Source organism: Pelophylax lessonae (genome assembly GCF_965119305.1).
Source record: "Pelophylax lessonae genome assembly, chromosome: 2".
NCBI lineage: Eukaryota > Metazoa > Chordata > Amphibia > Anura > Ranidae > Pelophylax > Pelophylax lessonae.
In genome coordinates this window covers 681342471-681368445 of record NC_138769.1, presented here as the reverse complement: position 1 = coordinate 681368445, position 25975 = coordinate 681342471, and the positions used below count along the sequence as shown (strand labels likewise).

At 44.7% G+C, this 25975-nt stretch overlaps 1 protein-coding gene across 3 annotated transcripts in view; it reads left to right on the top strand.

Annotated features, from left to right (window-relative positions):
- The window catches only part of AMOTL1 (angiomotin like 1), a 233162-nt gene that overhangs the window by 128728 nt on the left and 78459 nt on the right, over nt 1-25975 (top strand). For all 3 annotated transcript variants that reach the window (XM_082244557.1, XM_082244556.1, XM_082244558.1), the window contains one exon: nt 13349-13649. In XM_082244557.1, the coding sequence (XP_082100683.1) occupies nt 13349-13649 (301 nt within the window). The remainder of the gene's footprint in view (nt 1-13348; nt 13650-25975) is intronic.

Below are 25975 nucleotides of genomic sequence, written 5' to 3'. Positions count from 1 at the left end.
TTTTAAGCAATTTATGTGCCGGAAAATCCTTTCTTCCCAATCTTCCATTTTTATATGTAGCAAACTTTAGGATTGGCACGTTCAATATTTACTTTATATGCTCAGATTGCTGCTATCTGACGGCATTGTTTCATTGAATAATTAAACGAAAATTGGTCGTCTGGGGACGGACGATAAAAATTTTGGTGTTTGTCCCTCCGTTTTTTTTCGTTGAAAATGTCGACATCGGCTGCTGAAAATTGTGTAGACACTAGCCGAAAATCCTACGATTTTAACTCGGATGGAAATTTTCGGCAGATTTTCTACTAGTGTGTACCCCACTTTAGGCTCCGTTCACACTAGTGTGATTTCCGATGCTGCTTGTGTTGCACAGAATCACATGACAATGGAAATCACTTTTTGCTAGCGCAAAGGATTTTTTTGGTTTAAACTCACATTGTTTTTAATGGTGCCGTTTAGGGCTGCAACTAACGATTTATTTGTCTGTCGACTAATCTATCGATTATTTTTACGATTAGTCGACTAATCTAACGATTATTTTTATTTTATTTTTTTTGCTTAATTTAGTGTTTTTTTGATTAGCTAATTAATCCTGTAATTAATACAGACCCCTCAGTAAGCCCCCCTCCCACTACAGACCCCTCAGTAAGCCCCCCTCCCAGTACAGATCCCCACAGTAAGCCCTCCCACCTAGTACAGACCACTTAGTAAGCCCCCCTCCCAGTACAGACCCCTCAGTAAGCCCTCCCATCTAGTACAGACCACTTACTAAGCCCCCCCCCCAGTACAGACCCCTCAGTAAGCCCTCCCACCTAGTACAGACCACTTACTAAACCCCCCTCCCAGTACAGACCCCTCAGTAAGCCCTCCCACCCAGTACAGACCACTTAGTAAGCCCCCCTCCCAGTGCAGACCCCTCAGTAAGCCCTCCCACCTAGTACAGTATGTACTAGGTGGGAGGGCTTGCTGAGGGGTCTGCACTGGGAGGGGGGGCTTACTAAGGGGTCTGTACTAGGTGGGAGGGCTTACTGAGGGGTCTGTACTGGAAGGGGGGCTTACTAAGTGGTCTGTACTGTACAGACCACTTAGTAAGCCCCCCTCCCAGTACACTAGTACAGACCCCTCAGTAAGCCCTCCAACCTAGTACAGACCCCTTAGTAAGCCCCCCCCTCCCAGTACAGACCCCCCAGTTAGCCCTCCCACCCAGTACAGACCCCTTAGTAAGCCCCCCCTCCCAGTGCAGACCCCTCAGCAAGCCCTCCCACCCAGTACAGACCCCTTAGTAAGCCCCCCTCCCAGTGCAGACCCCTCAGTAAGCCCTCCCACCTAGTACAGGGCTTACTGAGGGGTCTGCACTGGGAGGGGGGCTTACTGAGGGGTCTGTACTGGAAGGGGGGCTTACTCAGTGGTCTGTACTGTACAGACCACTTAGTAAGCCCCCCTCCCAGTACACTAGTACAGACCCCTCAGTAAGCCCTCCAACCTAGTACAGACCCCTTAGTAAGCCCCCCTCCCAGTACAGACCCCCCAGTAAGCCCTCCCACTCAGTACAGACCCCTTAGTAAGCCCCCCTCCCAGTGCAGACCCCTCAGTAAGCCCTCCCACCTAGTACAGGGCTTACTGAGGGGTCTGCACTGGGAGGGGGGCTTACTAAGTGGTCTGTACTGGGTGGGAGGGCTTACTGAGGGGTCTGTACTGGGTGGGAGGGCTTACTGAGGGGTCTGCACTGGAAGGGGGGCCTACTAAGTGGTCTGTACTGTACAGACCACTTAGTAAGCCCCCCTCCCAGTACACTAGTACAGACCCCTCAGTAAGCCCTCCAACCTAGTACAGACCCCTTAGTAAGCCCCCCTCCCAGTGCAGACCCCTCAGTAAGCCCTCCCACCTAGTACAGACTGTACTAGGTGGGAGGGCTTACTGAGGGGTCTGCACTGGGAGGGGGGCTTACTAAGGGGTCTGTACTGGGTGGGAGGGCTTACTGGGGGGTCTGTACTGGGAGGGGGGCTTACTAAGTGGTCTGTACTGTACAGACCACTTAGTAAGCCCCCCCCTCCCAGTACAGACCCCCCAGTAAGCCCTCCCACCTAGTACAGGTCATTACAAGCCGGTGTAGCGCCATACATGTGACATGTCTAAGTAGCTGGGTGATCGGGGAGCATGGCAAATGTGTTGCGGCAGAAGCTGTGGCAGTACAGGGAGTACAGGGGTGCTGGAGACGGTCAGCGCTCACCTCTCGTCTCCGACGGAGCCCGGCGGGGGAATTTCACCCGGCCGGCAATGCTTCAAGCGGCGCGGCGGCCGGCCGGGGGCGTGTGACGTCACGCGTTGACGCGTCGACGCTTTTTCCGCACGTCAACGATTTTTTGTAGTCGACGCGTCGTGGCAGCCCTAGTGCTGTTCACATCAATGCAAATCAGCACAGCGCAATTTTGGAAAAAGGTTCCTGTACTATGGCTCCATTCACACCAATGCATTTTTTTCATGCTTTTTGCAGAAACTCAGGACATTATTTTTAACATGGGTTCCTATGGAACATGTTTACTTCAATGCATTTTTGTGCCTTTGCGCTTTTGGAAACGGTCAGAGACTTTTTTTTCAACGCAAAACAGTGCTTTTTTTGATTCAGCAGACTTCAATGGAGAAGCGGCTGAAAAGCATGTAGTGCGTTATTTGTCGCAATTTTTTACAGTTGACCAACAATTATTTTGCCCAAAAAAAAGCATAAAAATCGCAAATTGTGGCAAAAACGTGGTAAAAACCCACAAAAACCACAGCAAAGAGCACTGCAGAAACGCTCAAAGGCAAACTGCACTGCATAGGTGTGAATGGAGCCTACTTTGTTGCGATTCCAGTGTAATTTTGGCCCCCAGATCAAAATCGGATTACAGCAGTGTGAAACCTACAAATGTTTTATTAAATCTGTTCAGTAAGTGCAAAACAACCTGATGTACCTGCCAGAAATCCAGTTAACTGATAAGTTCATTTCTCTGCACTTTTCACAGCGTTACCTCAAGAAATGTTATCGGCTCTGCATAGTTCTCATCTGTACACTACTGTCTATGCGGGGGAGACAAAGAATGGGGGAGGTGTTCTGTAGTTCTGCCACACTTCTTGTACTAGGGTTATAATGCTACTACTTCATAGATACAGTACTGTGAGTGAGCGATGTCACGCTAAGAAAGAAAGGATGCTACTGGAGGGATCACGTATTAGCAACAAATTACAGTTTTCCATTTCCCTACATGCAGTGGCTTACTGGCAACTTTCATCCCAGGGGGCGAGTACAAACCAGAGGCCCCCCTCCCACTCTCCATCTTCCCGGCCTTCTCCTGACCCCCATTTCAGACTGAAGCTCCGCTCTGGGTACTCTGCTCTCACTGACCGAATACGGGTTCCCGACCTTGCCAGCAGTGGGCAGTTGGGGGGGAGCTGGGACAGCTCGGTGGGAGCTGCCTGGGGAAGAAGAGTCTCCAGTGGGGCATGGAACCGACCTCTGCTCAGACACAGTTTACACCATCCATGCTAGGGGGAGGCCTGCGCTCTGTCCTTGTCTTTATCCCCCACTCAGTAGGTCAGCAGTGGGGACATTTTACTTCTCTTTACCAGGAATCATTTAGGCATGTCTGTGGCAGAAGCAGTGCAGCCTTTTTGGGGGGCATCAGAGAGGCCTTGGGGTAATTGCCCCCCCCCCCGCCCCCGTCTTCCTCTGCCTACATGCATTGAATCCCTACAAAAACTGATCAGCAACACCGGCCAGTATAAGCAAGCTAAGGCGATCTCATTGTCTGTCTACTCTGCATACATACAAGCATATTCAATAAAAATCCAAAGAATAAAGTGCTAAGTGCAAAGTGCACTGCATGTACCTACCAGTCAAAATCCATCTGGTACTGGACTATGCAATAACGTGAATTTTAATTGGTTGATGGATGTTACTGTGGGCTACGTACGTAACATTTTCCCCTGTGCATTGTTTATTTATTAAGGCCAGTAGGGAATCTGTGTGAACACAAATCTAGCAATGAGCAGACTAAGCTTGCTAAAATTGAATTTTCTGCAAGATCATCAATTACGCCTTTGGCAAAACTTAGTTGAAATTATTGGTAAATTTGGCTTTATGGACTGTTAAGATAAAATTTGCTTGAAAAAAAAAAAAAAAATTAACATGGTTTTGTTTATGACCAAAGCCATGTGATTACCATGCCAGCACTGAGAAGGTGATCATTGGTCTTATTGATAAACAAGTCAGTGTTATCACATATAGTAAAAGGCTTGGTTGATAAACAGCATCATGTTAGTCCCGGTTCACACTGCCACGACTTGTCAGGCGACTGGTCAGCCTGACAAGTCGCGGTCCATTCTGTGCTACGGGAACCGTTCTAATAGGAGCGACTCAAGTCGCTCCGACTTAGAAAATAGTTCCTGTACTACTTCGCGGCGACATCGGAGCGACTTGCATTGACTTCCATTATGTGAAGTCCGTGCAAGCCGCGCCAAAGTCACGGTGCATACGACTTCACAGGTCGTCCCTGAAGTCGGATCACCATAGTGTGAACCAACACTTTGTGTGATCTACTTCTGAAGTAGATGTAAAAGAAATACTTTTCTTAAAAAAATACACCTTTTTTGCCAATTCATATGAAAGATCTGTCTTTTTTCCACAATATCTAATGTCATGTTCCCAGCTAATGTGGGGTTACAGGAACAGGTTCAAGATAGTTAAAAGCAGCTTCAAGTGAAAAAAAGGTCACCACCGTCATCTCCAAAGCATCACTGGTGTCAGGAGCTGAAAGGGTGCTAGAGGACTTACGAGACGTGTCTAAAAAGTGTGGTGAATGGTCCAGTATCTCAACGGCAACATGGGCCAGGTGCGTGCAAGCACATGGCTATCCAGAGACATGTCGAGAAGTGCCACCTAGCGTGGAGTACACATAACCGTCAGAGTAGACCCGCTGCGGGCAGTGGAACTTAGTCAGTGTGAGAGGTAGGGTCATAGTGCAATGGAGCAGTGAGTGAACATCAAGTTCTGCTACAAATTGGGGAAAACGGCGATGGAGACACATGAAATGTTGGTGCAAGTGAGCAGAAAATGTGTTTATGACTGGTTCAAACGCTTTCGCCACGGGAAAGAAACGACTGAAGATGAGCCACGTTTGGGTCGGTGGTCAACAAGCAGGAACCCAAACATGACAAGACAAGCAAGTGTGACAAATGCTGGCACCAGATCAGCTACTATGATTGATGGCAGAAAAATTAGGCATTAGCAAGGACACGGTGCGCACCATCGTCCGCAAAGATTTGTGTAAGCGGAAGATCTGTTTCCGGTTTGTGCTTCAAAAGCTGACAGACGAACAGAAAGCAAAACTGATGGAGACCTCTGGAGACTGGATAGTGGATGTTGTTGCATGATAACGTGGTGCCTGCACACTCTGCGATCCATGTGAGCCAATTCTTGGCTTAGGGCGACATACCTGTTCTCAATCATCCACCATACTCCCCTGATCCGACCCTCTGCGGACTTCTTTCTGTTTCCCCGTCCGAAGAGCATCATTAACCACTTCAGCCCGGTGTTCCGTGAGAATTACCTACCCGTGAGAAAAACCTACCCCTCGTCACTTCCGGTTCACGGCACTGTATGGAATGCAGCGCTTACATTAAAACAGCGGGGCTGCAATACGAATCATCTCCGCTCGTGTGCCTGTCACTTCCCTGATCTCGGCAACTAAATATAAAAGCGGCGGCGGGTGTATGTAAACATAAATCACGGAGACGCCAGCCGCTTTTATATTTACTTGCCGAGATCAGGGAAGTGACAGGCACACGAGCGGAGATGATTCGTATTGCAGCCCCGCTGTTTTATTTAACCGCCGCGTGGGTAGGTTTTTTCAACGGTACACCGTGCTATTTCCATACTAGTGCGCATGCGCACTAGTCTGCTTCTCTGTTGTCCCTTTAGGTATCCGGCCCTGTGAGCATGCGCACTGCTGCGCTGCTCAGCTGTTCCTGGCCGGAAGTGACGAGGGGTAGGTAATTCTCACGGGGTAGGTAATTCTCACGGAACACCGGGAAGGATTTGCCCTCTTCCTGACCAGGCCCTATTTTGCGATTCGGCACTGCGTTACTTTAACAGACAATTGCGCGGTCGTCCGATGCTGTACCCAAATAAAATGGATGTCCTTTTTTTCCCACAAATAGAGCTTTCTTTTGGTGGTATTTGATCACCTGTGCGATTTTTATTTTTTGCGCTATAAACAAAAAAGGAGCAACATTTTTGGAAAAAAAAGCAATATTTTTCACATTCTGCTATAGGACATTCTCAAAAAAATTGTAAAAATCCAAATTTTTTAACATTTTAGGTCAATATGTTTTCTGCTACATATTTTTGGTAAAACAAATTGCAATAAGCGTATTTTGATTGGTTTGCGCAGAAGTTATCAACTACGGGAAAGATTTATGTCATTTTTATTGTTTTTTTTTTTCTTTACTAGTAATTGCGGTGATCTGCAATTTTTTGCGGGACTGCGACCTTGCGTCGGACAGATCAGACCCCTAACTGACATTTTTGACACTTTTGGGGGTACCAGTGACATTACTACAGTAATCATATTGGGTGTGTTCCTGCTATGAGTCTCTATAAGGTGTGCCACATCCCTAATAACATATATTGACAAAAAATTCCCCTAGGGGTGGGACTTTATAGGCACAATAGTATAAAATAGAACATATATGTATAAAAGATTTATATTTATTGAGTACACATAGAAAAAAATACAACAATAGTTGGTATATGCATTAAAAACAAGCAATGCAAGCACACTGTGTGTATGATGAAAACAGAACCTCAATCAACAGGACCAGATATCCAACGCATTTCGAGGTTTTTATGACCCCTTCATCAGGGATAATACTGGCATCCTATATGGTTGGTTTTCACAAATACAAGGGAGCTTGCAGGTTTAAAAACAGGGAATAGAGGAGCTACGTGTCGGGATTCGAACCCGTGACCAGCCACATCCCAGGCGGTAGCCCTGCTTACTAGGCTACCGTCCTCTCTGGACTTTCCTCCCTGAACATTCCTCCCTGAAGCCTATTATTTCAACCTTAGTCTTGCCAAGCCTTGCTCATCACCCTTGATTCCTGACACCTGGTACTTCCCTATATAAGTCCAGCCCCGCGCACTCAAGTTTGCTGATTATTGAGCTCCTGAGCCTTGATCAAGCTACTCCTCACCTGCTGCTCTTATCTACTACCACAAATCCAACGCTGACCAGGAATTGACTACCGACTACTCTTCTGCTTGTCCCCATCTACTGAACTGCTACCTCTGTTGCCGATCCGGATTGTCTGACCACGCTTACTGCTGCCTGCCCCGACCTTTGGCTCGTCTGACTTCTCTCTGGGTATTCCCTTGTCTGCTCCTCTGCCTTTGGACCGAACCTGCACTCTGCCTGGCTGGGTGATCCTGAGGACCGCGTCCTGGTGTTAGCTTGCAGCGCAGTCTATCCCCACCATTAGGGGCTCTAGTGAAAACCAGCTAGCACTTAGTTTCCGCACCTCAGGTGAACCCGTGTCCTCATCAGAGTACTACGCGGTGTCCATCCGGTATCCAGCACCTACTACCTGCCTGCGGTCTTTGCCACTGGGCTCCACTCCTAACTCCGGCCAGCAGTCCTCTGACTCAGGTGAGCCTGTAGGATTGTTACACTACGACCCAGACAATGTCGTGTGTTCAGTGATGAGAGTTTTTTCTCCTTATTATGTATATCATACAGGAGGTGGGAAAAGAAGACTGGTGGCCACAGTGCCTCCTAATTCAGGGCAGCTGGAGTCCAATTGTTGCTTAGCGGGATGGGACTGGCATAAGCCTGTCCAAGCTTTAAATTCCTCGGGGATCAGAGAGCTGCCTGGACTAGCCTTCTCCCAGCAAATGGATCGCACCTCTATTCCCTGTTTTTAAACCTGCAAGCTCCCTTGTATTTGTGAAAACCAACCATATAGGATGCCAGTATTATCCCTGACGAAGGGGTCATAAAAACCTCGAAACACGTTGGATATCTGGTCCTGTTGATTGAGGTTCTGTTTTCATCATACACACAGTGTGCTTGCATTGCTTGTTTTTAATGCATATACCAACTATTGTTGTATTTTTTTCTATGTGTACTCAATAAATATAAATCTTTTATACATATATGTTCTATTTTATACTATTGTGCCTATAAAGTCCCACCCCTAGGGGAATTTTTTGTCATTACTACAGTAATCAGTGCTAAAAATATGCACTGTTACTGTAATAATGACACTGGCAGGGAAGGGGTTAATACTGGGGTTGATCAAATGGGTTAAATGTATCCCTAATGTGCTTACTGACTGTGTGGGGGGGGGTTCTGTGACAGGCACAGAGAGATTGCAGTTTCAGCTTAGCTGAAACGGCTGCTCTCTCCTTGCCTGTCTGAGAGAAGATCCGCCTGCTTTGTTTACATAAGCAGGCGGGTCTTCTCTCAGTTTTTCCGACGATCGCGGGAGGTCAGCGGCAATCGCCGCCGCTCCTCCCGTGCCCGCCTCCCACTGCGTCTAAACACAGCGGGAGCGCGACTCAACGCCGCTGGAATCACATGCACTCCAGTCACGGTAGTAGTACTATGTGACTGGACGCAGCCGAGCCGCCCTGCCGCAGTAAAAAAACGGCGGGCGGTCAGTGAGTGGTTAAAGGCGCACATTTAGCAGACGTGGCGGCAAGCCAAGAACGTGTGACAGCGGTTCTGCGGTCATTTCCTAAAGAGGCCTTTGCTGACAGTTTCCAGAAGTTTTATGAACGTTGCCAAAAGTGTGCTGTGAAGGATGGCGATTCGTTTGAAGGACAATAAAGGTAATTTGAATCTTCTGTTTTGTTTGTTTTCTGATACCATTCACCAAGCGTTTTAGACACACCTCGTCTCAGCATTATAAGTGCAATTCAAGTATGGCCGTAAAAGCTCAGGGAAATCAATCTAGGTTTAGTTCTAACCTAGGGACACACAAGTCTAGATTTGATCTTTTAGACTAGGGGTCTCTAAACTTTTCAGTGCAAGGGCTCATCATATATTTTTCACATATTCACAGACCAATAAAACTCGGTTTCATAAATGAATAAAATATAAATGAATGAATATGTTTTACTTGGAGTTTTTTGTAATGGACATGATATGATTCAGAGAAACAGAGGGAGAACTTTAGAAAAACAAAACAAAGAAATTCAGAGTCCTCATCAAAGTCCACCCTTAAATCAAAGTAACCATCAAAGTTCCCAACTTACATCTGGGCCCTCATTAAAGCTTCTCCTTACATGAGAGCCCCCCCTTATGCCTCGTACACACGCATCGATTATTGGCCGGGAATTTTCGGCCAACGTCCGATCGGACGATTTTCGGCTTGTTAGTATGATGCTTTCGACATCATACTAAAAATTTTTGTTGGCCGTCAACACAACGGCCGATTTTCCGTCAGTCAGTACAGATTTCGGCAGACAAAAATCTGATGAGCAAGACTGGGCATGCTCAGAGAAGAAAGAACACACGGAAAGTAAACCAGCACATGACATCACTTCTGAAGTTGGTTTTTGTTGGCCGAGAAAATTAGTGTGCAGTCTAGGCACATTCCAACCAACAAAACACAACTCTGGACAAAAGTCGGACGATCGGTCGGCCGATAATCTTTGCGTGTGTACGAGGCATTACATGAGGGTCTTCATCAGAGTCCTGCAACAGCATGTACTATGCACTCCAAACTATAGATGGCGCTGTAGTGATTTACTAGCATTTGTGTGTTTATACTGTATATGCTTGTATAATCCGCACAGAAAGAATGTTTTTCTTTTTCTCTGCTATCTCCTGTAATCCTGTTCTCATACATGTATGCTATTCAATACAAAAATGTGATAATCCCTCAGTTACTAAATGCAGCTAAAATATGTATTCCACTTAAATGGAAAAGTTCAGTACCACCGGATATAAATATGTGGATTAGAAAAGTGGAGGAGATTAATAAATTAGAAAATCTTATATTCAATGCCAACCATAAATTAGATAAGTACATTTTTGAGATGGAGTTGTTGGAACAACTTTGTTCGCTCGGAAGAGTGTGACCTGTTAAGTAACGTTTGAGGAGATAGAGAATTAGGCGATATCGGATGAAAATAGAGGAATAATGACGTACATAGATGATTTTCCCCTCCCTTTCACCTTCACACCTTCCTTTTTCCCCTTCCGCTCCCTTTTTCCCCTCTTGGGTCGTTCCTTTTGTCCTTTCTTTTTTTTTTTTTTGTTTTGTTTTTGATATGATTTAGAAAAAAAAAAATGTAAATGAATTAATACGTTTTACTTGGAGTTTTTTGTAATGGACATGATATGATTCAGAAAAACAGAGGGAGAACTTTAGAAAAAAAAAACAAAGAAATTCAGAGTCCTCATCAAAGTCCACCTTTATATCAAAGTCACCATCAAGGTTCCCAACTTACATCTGGGCCCTCATTAAAGCTACTCCTAATGCCTCGTACACAAGCATCGATAGTTGGCCGTGAATTTTCGGCCAACGTCCGATCGGCCGATTTTCGGCTTGTTAGTATGATGCTTTCGACAACCGACTCCGACTTTTCGGCCGAAAAAAATCTGGTGTGCAGGCTATAAAATTTTTGTTGGCTGTCACCACAACGGCCGATTTTCCGTCAGTCAGTACAGATTTCGGCAGACAAAAATCTGATGAGCAAGACTGGGCATGCTCAGAGAAGAAAAAACACACGGAAAGTAAACCATCACCTGACATCACTTCTGAAGTAGAATTTTGTTGGCCGAGAAAATTTGTGCGCAGTCTAGAGCACATTTCAACCAACACAACAACACTGGACAAAAGACGGCCGATCGGTCGGCTGATAATCATTGCGTGTGTACGAGGCATTACATGAGAGCCCCCCCTTACATGAGGGTCTTCATCAGAGTCCTTCAACAGCATGTACTATGCACTCCAAACTATAGATGGCGCTGTAGTGATATACTAGCATCTGTTTGTTTATACTGTATATGCTTGTATAATCTGCACAGAAAGAATGTTTTTCTTTTTCTCTGCTATCTCCTGTAATCCTGTTCTCACACATGCATGCTATTCTATTAAATTAAAGCTGAATTCTACATTCCTCAAGATCTCAGTGCCTCATCTTATCACATAACCAACACCCCCTTACATCAGAATCCCCATCAAAGTCTACAGCATGGCTGGGAAACTGGAGAGCCCAGGAATGTGGCTGTAGCAGCAGGCGGAGCAGGCTAAGACAGAAGAAAGGCTGCCCTCCTGTGAATCCCGGGGCAAGCAGATGAGTAGTTGTTTAGATGCCAGCCATCCTAGCAGCCAATGATGATACAATGGCAGCAAAGCCAGGGAAACCTGCATCAGAGACCAGAAGAAGGGGTTTGGATGTTGGAGAAAAAGTGAGACTATAGAAGACCTGTGTGAGAGGCCAATGACCCTAGCTGTAAGCTGAGTAAAATCTTGCAGCAGGCTGGATTTGGCCTGTGGGTCGAAGTTTGGAGACTCCTGTTTTAGATCAACAACATTTACCAGCATAAAGGGCCTTCCTGACTACATATAAACAGAATGGATTATTTAGGTAGACCTTTATGCTGTATATTTGTAGATAAACTTAAAGTAGATTGTGCAATATGACTTTAGCTGTGTGGCCAGCTTTAGTTTTTTTTTTCCAACCCCTTCCTGTCCGTGCTATAACTGAAAGACGGCGCAGGCTTGCTTTCCCGGGAGGGCGCACATGGGTGTCCTCCAGTGATCGTGTTGCCCGCACGCCACGGCACACTCTGTGTTTGCTGAGTCCTCCAGACTCAGCTGATCACAGATTGGGATAAAGGGCCAATCACAGCGGCCCTTTACCACATGATCACACGTGTCCAATGACAGCTGATCATAGATGTAAAAACAAGCTGGTTGTCGGCTTTTCTTTCCTCACGTTGACAGCCTTATCAGTGCCTCCTCATCAGTGCCCATCAATGTCTCCTCATCAGTGTCACCTATCAGTGCTGCATGTCACTGCCCATCAGTGCTGCCTACCAGTGCCACCTATCAGTGCCCATCAGTGCTGTCTATCAGTGCCCTTCAGTTCAGCCTATCAGAGCCCATCAGTGCCACCTATCAGTGCCCATCAGTGTCACCTATCAGTGCAGCCTCATTAGTGCCCACCAGTGCCACCTATCAGTGTTGCCTGTCACTGCCCATCAGTGCTGCCTATCAGTGCCCTTCAGTGCCGCCTATCAGAGCCCATCAGTGTCGCCTATCAGTTCAGCCTCATCAGTGCCCACGAGTGCCACCTATCACTGCTGCCTGTCACTGCCCATTAGTTCTGCCTATCCATGCCCTTCAGTGCTGCCTGTGCCTGTGTTTTTTTTTTCATTTGTTAAAAAAAAAAAAACTGGCGATTAAATACCACCAAAAAAAAACTTCTATTTGTGTGAAAAAAAGGACAAAATTTTTATATAGGTAGGATGTTGCATGACCACACGATTGTCATTTAAAGTGTAACAGTGCTGGAAGCTGAACATTTGCTTGGGCAGGAAAGGTGTAAAATAGCCCAGTAGACAAGTGGTTAAATGCCCCAGAATTCTGCATTACCACTTATTTTTTTTTTTTAATTTCTTCAAGGTTGCCTGTGTTCTTAGATAGGTATCATACATATGCAGTAAAAGAGTACAGAAAAATTCCAAATGACAATGAGTTTTACAAGAAAGCCATTGGTATTAGGAAGAATGATGTTATACCCCCCCCCCCCCCCAACCAATCAACCCCTTCAAATCCCCTGACTGCAGCTCCTATGTGAATAAAGCCTGAAAACAGTGTTTGCGGGCTTATTTCTGACTATATTGTGACAATATTTTTCAGTCTAGCAAAGACACTGTGTTGTCAGGTCAAAAAAAAGTTGAAAGCACACTGGATTCCTGGCAAATCAACAGGCATTTTTCTGTGCTTTCTTTTTTTTTTTGGTGGGAGCGGACAGCTGGCCAAGGAGGAAAATTAGCTGAATCAGTTGTAATATAAAATGTTCATGTTTTTCTGGAGTGCCCTTTAAATTAGTGGAAGGTGATTTGTTAAGCTGTGCACGCAGCCAAAGCAGAGGTCACCTTTACATTGCAGAGCACAGCACAATGTGGAAACGCAGGAGTTGAGAGATTGCTGCAACTCCCATATGCATTGCAATGTACAAAAAAAAAGTGATGTTCATTTTTAAATCTGTTCATTTCAGCACTCTCTAAATTGAATGTCCCAGCGCTGACTTTTCATCTTAATATTTACATTTTTTATTTTCTTTCATTTGCAGCCGGCAGCAGCCTCCTCAGCTTCCCTTCCCATCTGTCCCGCTGCAGCACCACAGCCCCATGTCCTCCCAAGCATCCTCCATCAGTAGCTCTTTACACTCATCCTCTCTGCCATTATTCCCGATGGGGATGATATCCCACCCAACACCATCGCCATCCCCATCACCCAGCCAGCCACTCCCGCCAGAGGCTTTCGCCATCGTGGAACGGGCACACCAGATGGTGGAGATCTTAACCAAGGAGAACGGAACCTTGAGACAGCAGCTGGAGAGCTGCTATGAAAAAGCGGACAAACTTCTAAAGGTACGCTATCTACATGTTTTATTTAAGAAGTATTTCAGGCAGATAAAACAAATTCTTGCAGCTTGTGTCAATCGATAATACATTTTTTTTTTTTTTTTTTTAATTGTAAGAAGTCCATGTTCCTGAAGTTGACTTGGTATCAATCAGCCTCTTTCAGTCCCTGTCCAGCAGTACTCAGACTGGGAGAGGGAGAAAAGTCAGATCTCCTTCCCTGCTGGACAGGCCTGTGCTGTCACTGCTGTGTAAATCTAAGGAGTGAATGGGTAGAAATACAAATCCCTTGGCAGGTAAAACAGCTCACATATATTTATTTAATGTGTGCATTTAGCTGTTTGTCTAGACATCAGCTTTAAAGCTGAACTACAGGAAATCAGCGACTCTCTAAATTGTTCTGGATTACTATGGGTTAAGTCCAATGAGGTACATGCCACTTTGTGGACTTAACTCAATAATTTACAGTTACAGAAGTTTTATTGAGCGCTGGGAGCATATCTATTGCTGTACTTCTGGCGCTCCGTTGCTGGATTCCTGGTGTCAGCTCCTGCAGCTGCAGAGTCATATGCAGCCACTGTGACCTCCCCTCCTCCTGGCCAATCACAGAGTCATTCACAAAATACAAAGCCTTCTGTGAATGGGCAGCAGAGGGGAAGGACAGGCAGAGCTGCTGCTGTAAAGAGAAGGCAGTGTACCTCCTGTCAGAGCATCAGGAATGTAGCAATTATAAAGAAAGAGCCGCGCTAAATTGACATATTGATAATAAATCAAACAATAGGTAGTGATAAACAGTAAACTGTGCTAAAAATTATGACATGTTAAACAATTGTGTGTCAAGCAATAAACAATAAGTGATATCCGTGAAGGACAGAAAAATAACTGTTAATATATAGTGTCCATAAAGTACAATAAAGACCAGATTTGGGTGCCAAGTGCAAGAAAAAGAATCCACCACCAATTCCTGTGACTTCTTCCACAATTAGTGCTGCATGCTGAAGGCACACTAAACGCTTACCAGAACAAAGGTAAAGACAGGCATCCAACATATACTGGGAACTCCAATGGAATCCTGCAGGTGGCGTAGTGCCTCTCTCTAGACGGTCTATGCAAATCCAGCAGGGAGCCGCGATATTAACCAGCCAAAACACTAAATGGTCCAGACCCAGCACTCCCTACCTTTCGTTGTTGTCTTCTTTGGGTATTCTACATTTTCAATGAAAGGTAGGGAGTGCTGGGTCTGGACCATTTAGTGTTTTGGCTGGTTAATATCGCGGCTCCCTGCTGGATTTGCATAGACCGTCTAGAGAGAGGCACTACGCCACCTGCAGGATTCCATTGGAGTTCCCAGTATATGTTGGATGCCTGTCTTTACCTTTGTTCTGGTAAGCGTTTAGTGTGCCTTCAGCATGCAGCACTAATTGTGGAAGAAGTCACAGGAATTGGTGGTGGATTCTTTTTCTTGCACTTGGCACCCAAATCTGGACTTTATTGTACTTTATGGACACTATATATTAACAGTTATTTTTCTGTCCTTCATGGATATCACTTATTGTTTATTGCTTGACACGCAATTGATTAACATGTCATAATTTTTAGCACAGTTTACTGTTTATCACTACCTATTGTTTGATTTATTATCAATATGTCAATTTAGCGCGGCTCTTTCTTTATATTTACTTTTTGGTGTTTCCCACTGCAGCTTTTCCACAATCATCACTTTATTGAACTATTTATTTTACATTTGTGCTTAGCGCGGTTATTTTTATACACTAATAGTAATGTAGCAATAGTGGTATTCCCAGTGCTCAGTAAAACTGCCATTTTAAATTTAAGAGATATGTTCACAAGGTAGCAAGCCCCTCGTTGGACTCAACAAATAGTGAACCAGCAGATTTTAGAAAGTGGCTGAATTCCTAGAATTCAGCTTTAATGTTGTACATGGCTTTACAGGAGAGGAACGGATCTACTGTATAATACACTGGACAGTAAAAGAGTTTGTATTCACAAAAGAGAACTGTATTGTATTTTAAGATGTATGGACCTTGTTTAGTATGTGTTAGGGTATGTTTTAATTTTATTATTCTATTACTGGTATTCGTATAGTGCTGCCAAGTTACCCAGCACTTTTCATGTTGTACATTAACATCATTCAGTATCCAGGAGCTTACAATTTAAGATCCCTACCTCACATGTATACATACCAGAGGCAAAACTAGACCCTGCAGGGCCCTGGTGCAAGAAACCATGAAGGGCCCCCCTGACCCCCCCTTCCATCCGAGCCCCAGGCTTCCAGTTCTGGGAGGACATCCATGGACATCCTCCAAGAACTCCACCTCCTGCGTGCTCCCTGGGGGCGAACGTCCAGCACGGTCTGTGACTACTGTGTTCTCCATACAGCAGAGCTGATCAAAGATCACTGTAAGGGCAAATCACAGCGGCCCTTTACCATGTGATCTGCTGATCACATGTAAACAGACTTGCTGGTTATTGGCAGTCCTTTCCTTGCACGCTGTGTCTGTGTGAGGAAAGGAGTTCCATTAACCTGCAAGACTCTCAGTACATTGGTTAAAGTGATAATCAGGGCACTGATCATCAGTGCAGCCCCACCAGTACCCATCAGTGCAACCTATAAATGTTCATCAGTGTTGCCTATCAGTGTCCATCAATACTGCCTATCAGTGCCTCCTAAGCAGGATTCTGAGCTAAGAGCGTCTCTCTCATACAGCCCAGAGTTTGGACTGATAGTTCCCCCTCCCTACTCCCTCGCATGGATGGGAGAGGAGAACGCCAATCTGCTCCTTCTCCTCCCGCCCCTCTCCTCCTGTGTGCACTGCGGGAAGTGTGAAGCCCAGCAACTGAATTATAAATGTGAGGGGTGAAAAAAATAAATAAATAAATGTGAGGGGTGTACTCACTTTTGTGAGATACTGTACTAAAGTCAATTTAGACAGGAGCCAATTAATCTACCAGCAAGTCTTCAGAGTGTGGGAGGAAACTTCTGTGAGCACAGGGAAAACTCCATGCAGTTAGTGTCTTAGTTGGGATTTGAACCAAGGACCCTAGTGCTTCTAAGGATTCTTTAGATCTTAAAGGGTAACTCCACTTTCGTGGGAAAAAAAATTGCATATAATGAAAAAACAATATAGCGTATACAATTGCGACACAAATCATATTGTAAGTGAATGTTATTTTAAAATGACCTTTCCTTTTCAATCTGCAGCTGTTGTATTTTCTGAAATTGCAATGCAATATGGCTACCTGGAGGTGTTCTGTACCCAGAATGTATACTGACCACACCCCAGAAACATTCATTTTGCTTGTGTGATTGGCTCACCAATTTTCCCAGAAGTCTGCTTAAGATACAAGTCAGATTTCAGGCATCCCCTGCAATAAAAATCTCAATTTTGGTGAGATACTCCCAATAGGAACACATCTAAAGGGATTCAGGCCCAGCAGATTTCCTCATTAGAGCCCTGCAGCTGCCAATGCTGATAGATAATTATGAAACCACTCCCATTTGACCCACCCAGCATAGAGGAACAAACAATGATCTCTTCAGAATAACACAAGGTAGGAATCTGCAACAAAGTTTGTTAAAATTCCTGCAATGTGCAGAGATCACCCAGAGGGGAATGTTTTTTCTCAACAAAAGTGGAGTTACGCTTTAAGAGTAGGTAGGGAATATTTAGGATTTGTATTTGTTTTTTTATCTGGAAAGTCCCATACTGCGCTGCCAATGACGAAAACGCATGTACCTCTTACCAAAAGATGTGGATTTGAATAAGCAAGGACAAAGGAAATAATGGGCTGTGGTTTGAAGAGAACGTCTTTCTCAGTTGTTCAGTATATGCAGCAAAGGAACACTAGGCAATGGAGAAATATACTATATAGTGCTGAGAATAAAGTGAGTACCTTCATTGGAGTCATTTTCTCTGTGGACTAAGATTTCACACAGTTATAATCTTGCTGAACTAACATCTGCTCACCATTGCCTGAGGGGTCCAGCCTGTAAACACCAAGCGCGACCTGTGTGCAAGGCCCTTGTAATAAGCGCAGTTACCCTGTGAAGTGTAAGCAGAGAGCTACAGATGTGGCCTGGCTCCCTGTTTGGTTTGGCACGTCACCAGCACTGCTCTTTGAACTGGAATTGGCAGTGACTCACATGCAATGATAAGATAATTGTACCAGAAAGCCTGATCCAGAGGACTCCTGGAGGGGAGATTTCAGTCACCGCTCAGAATAACTGCACTTAGCTTGGCAGGAGCTTACTTATTGACCTTATAAGTTATGGGAAATCCAGCCTGCTGAGTGACTCTTTAGCCTTTTAAGGATTTGTCTTTGTTTTTTCTCTACAGCTGCAGACTGGATAGAACGTAAGTGCTCTATAATGACAGCCTTTTGGTGAACTTATTCATATTTCCTTGCTGTACGGAGAACTTTTCCTTTCTTTCTGTGGTTTTTGTGCGTGTGCGTTTTTTATGAAAATGCATTTTTTTTTTTTATAGAACTGTTTTCAGGCGTCTCCACCACTTCCAAGTACAGAGTTTGGCTAGAGTGAATACAGATCGCAGAGTAGGAAACGAGATTTTACAGAGGTCACAGTTGTGTTGGGGCCCCCTTGTTAATGTCCAGCTAAGGCCTGTAGACGCACTCATAGCCTAGGCGGAGGGCCTACATGACTGGGTTTGGCAAGCTAGGCCACAGCATATAAGGAGTTAACTTAATTTTTAGGTTTTAGGGCTTACCTTATTGGTGCAGGGTTGGCTGGGGCAGGGAGTGGTCCCGGTGGCCTCTTTGAGGTGTAGGTGGTGCTTCTGGCATCAGTTGCAGTAGGTCAGCGCAGGAGAAGGATTCTCCCTCCCGCCCGCCCGCCCTAAGTGCAGCCCAGTTGGTATTGGGGGCTCGGTTAGTATAAGGAATGGGGAATTGGTTGTCATAGCAGCAGGCAGAGGTCGATGGGTTTTGAAGGCAGGGGATGGTTACGTTCTTTGGAGAGAACGATGGGTTGGGCCCATCATTGGTATGAGTGTGCCTGCCCTGTTAAGTGTCAGAAGTGATGTGTTTTGGATTGGTTGGCTGTATCGGCTGGAGTATTGATTACCAATTGTCCCTGAGCCGGTGTAGTTGCGCTAAGGGCCGTGGAAATGTGAGTGGGTGCCAGATACAGCCGGTTGGTCATTCAAGGGGTGCCTTCAAAATCCTAAGACTTGGTGGAAGGCAGATAATTACATCAGGCTGTTTGGTTATGTTATGTGAATATTATGTTATAAAAACTGAAAATGATTGTTAATTACGGTTGTTGTTTAATAAAAGGCTGCTATGGCCATTTTAAACCCAAACAAAGGTGTGGTGTTTATTTATTGCTTTGGGGAGTAAAGTATATAAGGGAGGTGTTGGGTTTTCAAAGGGGGCGCCATGGCAGCAGCGGTATGGGCAATACCCCAGTCATGTAAAGTCTTCCCTCTGCCAGCCAAATGTCTCATACTTCTTCTCTAATCCCACTGCTCACTTCAAGGCTGGCCTTAGATGAGTCTTTTGTTTTTCTTTTTTTTTTCATTCAACTACTGTAGCAGGTTAAATAAAAAAAACTGACCCGATTTCTCCTATCTACACTTTCGAGGTGGATGGGGGAATCATCCCCGCTGTGTCTTTGTATTCTGCCAGCAGGGAGACTTCCCCGTCATCAGAATACACTGATCAGTGCAGTAGTCTACAGCCTGCAGTGCTGATCAAGCAGAAATTTTTCAACAGGGAAAACAGATCGACTTTTTTTCAGTAGGGTGCATTAACGCGGTACGTATGAACACATAGCCCAAACGTTAAATGTGTACAGCATTCAGACAACTTTAGACACAGGATCTTACTATGAAGCCTTTGTCTGTTTGAATGAGCGATAGATGCTAGAAATACGGACCTGTGCGGTGCATAAAGCTGGCCCAATCCATCGTCACATGATGCGCCAGGTCCCAAGTCTTTCATCTTTTTCTCTTTAGAGGAGGAGGGTTTATCTTTTAGAGTCCATGTTACTGCCTGGGTGACGTGATACTATTGGCTGTCCAGCCTGAAGACTGCAGTGGCTGACAGTTTCAGGAAAACATGACTGGTCTTTTCCAGCATTGGATCCACCAATTGTGTCTCCTGGAATCAATGTGAGACATAGACATCAAATGCAAGTATATATCAAAGTGCTTCAATGGGTATTTCCGAAAAACATAATGAAAAAAACCCTGGAGGGGTGATTGGACAGGGAGGGGGAAGGGAGGGGGAAAGGAGGGGGGGGGTGACAGAGGACGTTAAGAGTCGGTTCACACTAAGGCTGACAAGTCGCGCTAGTGTGAACCGGCTCTAAAGCATAACTCTAGTTTTAAGAGAAAATAAGTTGTTACCCCAGCTATACTGCTAATGTGGAAGCCCATGAACTGTAATCCGGTGCTCTAGCCAGGGCGTTCAGGTCCCTTAGGTAAAATTCTTGAATCAGGAAGGCTGGTAACTTGAATGCTCTTAAATAAAAGTACTTTATTTGTTACATGGGTACAGGCTATATCAGTGATGGCGAACATTGGCACTCCAGAAGTTTTGGAACTACATTTCCCATGATGCTCATGCACTCTGCAGTGTAGTTGAGCATCATGGGAAATGTAGTTCCAAAACATCTGGAGTGCCAAGGAGCGCTACCACTGGGCTATATGCTGAAGCGTTTCGGCTATGGGGCCTTTATCAAAGCCAAACTCTAGTTTTGTTAAAAAAAAAAAACCCTCTGGGTGATCTTTGTACATTGCAGGGGTTTTAACAAACCTTGTTGCAAATTCCTACCAGCTTCTTCACTGAAGAAAAAGCTGCTTGTTAATGTCAATATGCAAAGTAAATATGAATAGGAGTGATTGTTTTCATTATTAATCAGCTGATGCACTTGCAGTGTTCTAATGAAGAAAGCTGCAGTGTCTGCATCCCTTTAGAAGTGATTAACCCTTTGAAAGTATCTCACCAAAAAATGCTATTTTTGTTGCAAGGGAAGTCTAAAATCTGACTTGTATCTTAGTGCAGTTTTGTGGGAAAATCAGTGGGCCAATCACACAAGCAGGAAATTACATTTCTGGGGAAGTTCTATACACTGACTGTGTACAGAACACCTCCAGGTTGCCATATTGCATTGAATTTTACAGATGAAGATTAAAAATAAAGAGAATGTTTAACCAATTCAATACCGGGCACTTTTACCCCCTTCCTGCCAAAGATAATTTTCAGCTTTCTGCTCTGTTTCGCTTTGAATGACAATTGCGCGGTCATGCAAAACTGTACCCAAACTAAATTTTTATCATTTTGTTCACACAACTATAGCTTTCTTTTGGTGTAATTTATTCACCACTGGGTATTTTATTTTTTGCTTAACATGCAAATAAAGACTAAAAACTTTGAAGAAAAAAAAAAAGCCTTTTTCTTCGTTTCTGTTATAAAATTTTGCAAATAAATGATTTTTCTTCATAAATTTAGCCCAAAATGTATTCTGCTATATTTCTTTGGCAAAAATAATCCACATCAATGTATATTATTTAGTCTGTAGGAAAGCTATAGAGTCCACAAACTATGGTATATATATATATATATATATATATACAGGGGAGGACTGGGCAGGGGGGCAATTGCCCCCTGGGCAGTTCTGATGCTCCAAAAAAAAAGGCTGCACTTCTTTTGCCACAGACATGCCTAAAGGATTCCTAGTGAAGAGAAGTAAAAAGTCTCTGCTACTGACCTACTGAGTGTAGGTTGAAAACAAAGAAAGAGCTCAGGCCTCTGCCCCCGCATAGATGGTGTATACTGTGTCTGAGCAGAAGCCGGTTCTATGCCCCACTAGAGACTCTTCTCCCCCGGCAAGCCCCTACCGAGCTGTCCCAGCTCCCCCCAAACACCCCCTGCTGGCCAGGTCGGGAGCCCGGATAACGTCAGTAAGTAGAGAGTATCTGGAGCAGGGCTTCAGCTTGAAATGGGGGTCAGGAGGGAGAGGGGAAGAGGGAGAGGGGGGCCGAGTCGCTGCACCATGGACCTCTGGTTTGTACTTGCCCCCTGGGCCGAAAGTTGCCAGTCTGCCCCTGTGTATATATATATATATATATATATATATATGAAAATTGATCCTAACAACAGTATATATACCCCCCAAATGACCCCTTTTTGAAAAGTAGACAGTCAAAGATATTTAGTAAGTGGCATGGTGGGTTTTTTGACGTTGTAATTTTTGTCATCAATTTTTGGAAAATGAAGAAAAAAAAATCACTTTTTTTTTTTTAAATACTGTCACCAGGGCAGTACAGCATCAACATATATAACTGGTGTGGCAGTAATAAGGGACACGGACTGGTGACCTTATGAAAAAAAAATGTTTATTTTTTTTTTTTGTTACGATTTTTTTTTTTTTTCACACTGTTACTGGAGCAATATAATGTTACCATAATTGTATTACTCTGGGGGAAGTGATCAGGATTTTTTTTTTACAAATTATCTTTGCTTATAGCAGTCAATTACATTGCTATAAGTAAACATTTACTGAATTAAATGGAATCATTTAGTTTGTTTTATTGTGATTAGCTGTGATTGGCCCAGTCTGCACCATGTGATCAAATTAACCGATCACAGCTAGCAACACAATTGTACCTAAGGATGGCATGAAAGGATGCTTTGTGTACAACTGTCATGTGACCTTCTGTGATTGGTCACATGGCACCGGCAGCGAGCCGGTGTAACGTGAGAATTACCTACCCTGTGAGAAAAACCTACCCTCGTCACTTCCGGCCAGGAACAGCTGAGCAGCGCAGCAGTGCGCATGCTCAGAGCTCCGGATACCTGATGGAAGAACCGAGGAGCTGACTAGTGCGCATGCGCACTAGTATGGAAATATGTCGGTGTACCGTGAACAAAACCTACCCGCGCGGCGGTGACATAAAACAGCTGTGCAGCACTATGAGTCATCTCCGCTCCTGTCCCGGTCACTTCCCTGCTCTCGGCAAGTAAATATAAAAGCGGCTCTCGGCTCCGTGATTTATGTTTTCATACACCCGCCGCCGCTTTTATATTTACTTGCCGAGAGCAGGGAAGTGACAGGGACAGGAGCGGAGATTAGTCATATTGCAGCACAGTTATTTTAATGTAACCGCCGCATTACATACAGTGCCGTGCGCCGGAAGTGACGAGGGGTAGGTTTTTCTCACGGGTAGGTAATTCTCACGGAACACCGGTACACTGTTCAGTCATTGGCTGTGTCCTGTGGATACGGCCGGTGACAGATCACGTGACTGCTCGATCTGTGCTTTCTGACAAGACATCATATGACATTGAGGAGTGCCATCCTGCTATAGGCCGGGGGGAGGAGGTGTTAATAACATTCAATTATAATATGGCTTGTGTAGCATTTGTAAATGCTATATTCTTTGTTTTTTTATTTACTATTTCCCCCCCCCATAAAAGTGGAGTTACCCTTTAACTTCTTCTTGACTGCCCTATGCAGATATGTTGTGGCAGGGCGGCCCTCCTGCGTGAAATTACATACCTGTACGTGATTTTGTGCAATGGGTCTGGGGCGTGCACTGCCAATGACCCGCTCCCGCTGTGATTGGACACAGCGCAAGCCAATCAGCGGGTCTGGCGAACCTGATGTACGCCGACACCTCGCAATCGTTCGGGAGAGAGGCAGAACAGCATGTAAACAAGGCAGACCGCCATTCTGTGAGAAGGGAAGATGCAGATTCTGTGTTTCTACTAAGCAGGAACACAGATCTCTGTCCCCCCCCCAATCAAAGCATCCCCCACACAGCTAGCAAGCACTTCCTAGGAGCATATTTAACCCTTTGATCGCCCCTGATGTTAAACCCCTTCCCTGCCAGTGTCATTAGCACAATGACAGTGCATTTTTTTTTAGCACTGATCACTATATTAGTGTCACTGGTCCCCAAAAAGTGTCACTTAGAGAGTGCAAAATCAGTCACACTTCTGCAGAGAAACCAATCAGCTTCCAGGTTTTGTTGCCAAAGCTTAATTGGACAAGCTGAGATTAGAAGCTGTTTGGTTTCTCTACAGAAGTGTGACTGATTTTGCACTCTCTAGCTTTAGTAAATTAAAGCGGAGTTCCGGCCACAGAATCGTTTTTTGTTTTTTTTATCAATACCTCCCAAACTGTCACCCCCCCTTCATACATCAACTAATCCTGTTTTTTACAGTACAATAATCGATTGGCAATTAGAAAATCTTACTTTATAAAAAGTCTCCTGAGCGCCGCCATCTTTGTCCTGGCTCCCCTGAAGCCGCTGTGTTAATGAATGCCCTGCTTCCTGGTTCGAGAAGGAGAGGGGTCGGTGAATGCAGCGCGAAATCTCGCGCATGCCCAGTACTATGCGATCGGCATAGTATAGGGATGCCTATCATCGCGTTATTTCCTGTTTGGAAATAACGCGATGAGAGGAGCGGCCGGCCGCCTACGTCACTGCCCATTGCATCCTGGGAGCGACGAGTAAGAGCTCCCAGGACGCATTGCGGGACAGGAAGTGACGACGCGGGCCACGGCCGAGGAAGGAGGAAGTGGATGTAAAGGTGAGTATATTATCCTCTGTAATAAGGTAAGTTTAAAAAAAAAAAAAAAGCAGGGAATATCCAATTCTAGCTCAGGTAAGGATAAGGAAGCGGATGAAATAAAATCTAAAGGCCTGATTCTGTGTCCGGAACTCCGCTTTAAGCCCTTAATGTCCGATTTGTCCGCCACAATGTTGCGGTCCCAATTAAAATCACTGATCGCCGCCATTACTAGTAAAAATAAATAAATACAAATTCCATAAAAATATCCCATAGTTAGCAGACGCTCTAACTTTTGCGCAAACCAAACAATACATGCATATTGGGATTTTCTTTACCAAAAATATGTAGAAGAATACATATTGGGCTAAATTGATGTAGAATTTAGATTTGTTACATTTTTTTTATTGGATATGTTTTAGAGCTTAACAACATTAAGACCGCAAACTGCCCTGCGGCAGGCATCCTCTTCTGCGCGAACCGACGTAGCCCTACATCGGTCGCACGCCTAATGCTGGGAGGCAAGTGCGCGCCGCCGCCGGCATGCTCCCGCCCCCACTAGGCAGCAAGGATGGCGATACACGGGACCAGCAGCTCCGATTGCCGCCGGGCACCCGCGATCGTTCCCCGCTAAGAGAGAAGAACAGTCTGCTGTTGTAAACACAGCAGACCGTTCTTCTCTCTGAAACGATCACAGAGCTCCTGTGATCCTTCTATATAGAATCACAGGTCTCACTGATCATTTCACAAGCATATTTCCAGCACTGATTACTGTAGTAATGTCACTGGTCCCCCCAAAAGTGTCAAAAATGTCAGTTAGAAATCCGATCTGTCCACCGAAATGTCGCAGTCCTGCTAAAAATCGCAGATCGCCGCCATTACTAGTAAAAGATAAAAATTACAAAAAAAAAATCTTTCCCCTAGTTTGTAGATGCAATAACTTTTGCACAAACCAATCAAAATAAGCTTATTGTGATTTTGTTTTTACCAAAAATATGTAGCAGAAAACAAATTGGCCTAAAATGTTAAAAAATTTTGATTTTTAATTTTTTTTTGGGAATGTCATATAGCAGAATGTGAAAAAAAATATTTTTTTTTTTTTTCAGAATTGTCGCTCTTTTATTTGTTTATAGTGCAAAAAATAAAAATCGCAGAGGTGATCAAATACCACCAAAAGAAAGCTCTATTTGTGGGGAAAAAAGGACCTAAATTTTGTTTGGGTACAGCGTCGCACGACCGCGTAATTGTTCATTAAATTAACACAGTGCCGAATCGCAAAATAGGGCCTAGTCATTAACAATCCTTCCTATTGTTTTTTTCAAAATTGTCGGCCTGTTTTTGTTGACCGCAGAGGTGATCAAATACCACCAAAAGAAAGCTCTATTTGTGGAGAAAAAAAGGACAAAAATGTTATTTGGGTATAGCGTCATACGACCGCGCAATTGTCCGTTAAATTAATGCAGTGCCGAATCGCAAAAAAATGGCCTGGTCATGGGGGGGGGGGGATAGGTAAACCTTCCGCGGTTGAAGTGGTTAAACTTTGCCAGGAGATGGGCATTACCTGAACAATTACCACAAATTCAGGCGTTTATTTGGAGCGCTGGGCTTTCTTGTAGCAGAACTCCTCGGTGTATATGGATATCCCCTGTGTGGTTTGGAAGGCAGAGAAATCTTTCTCTGCGTCTGCTGGCTGACTTTTCCTCTTTCAGGATAATAAATACGCTAGTCAGAATTAGAGTGTGGGTGGAGTGAGGGGGCTGCTGGTACCGGGGCCC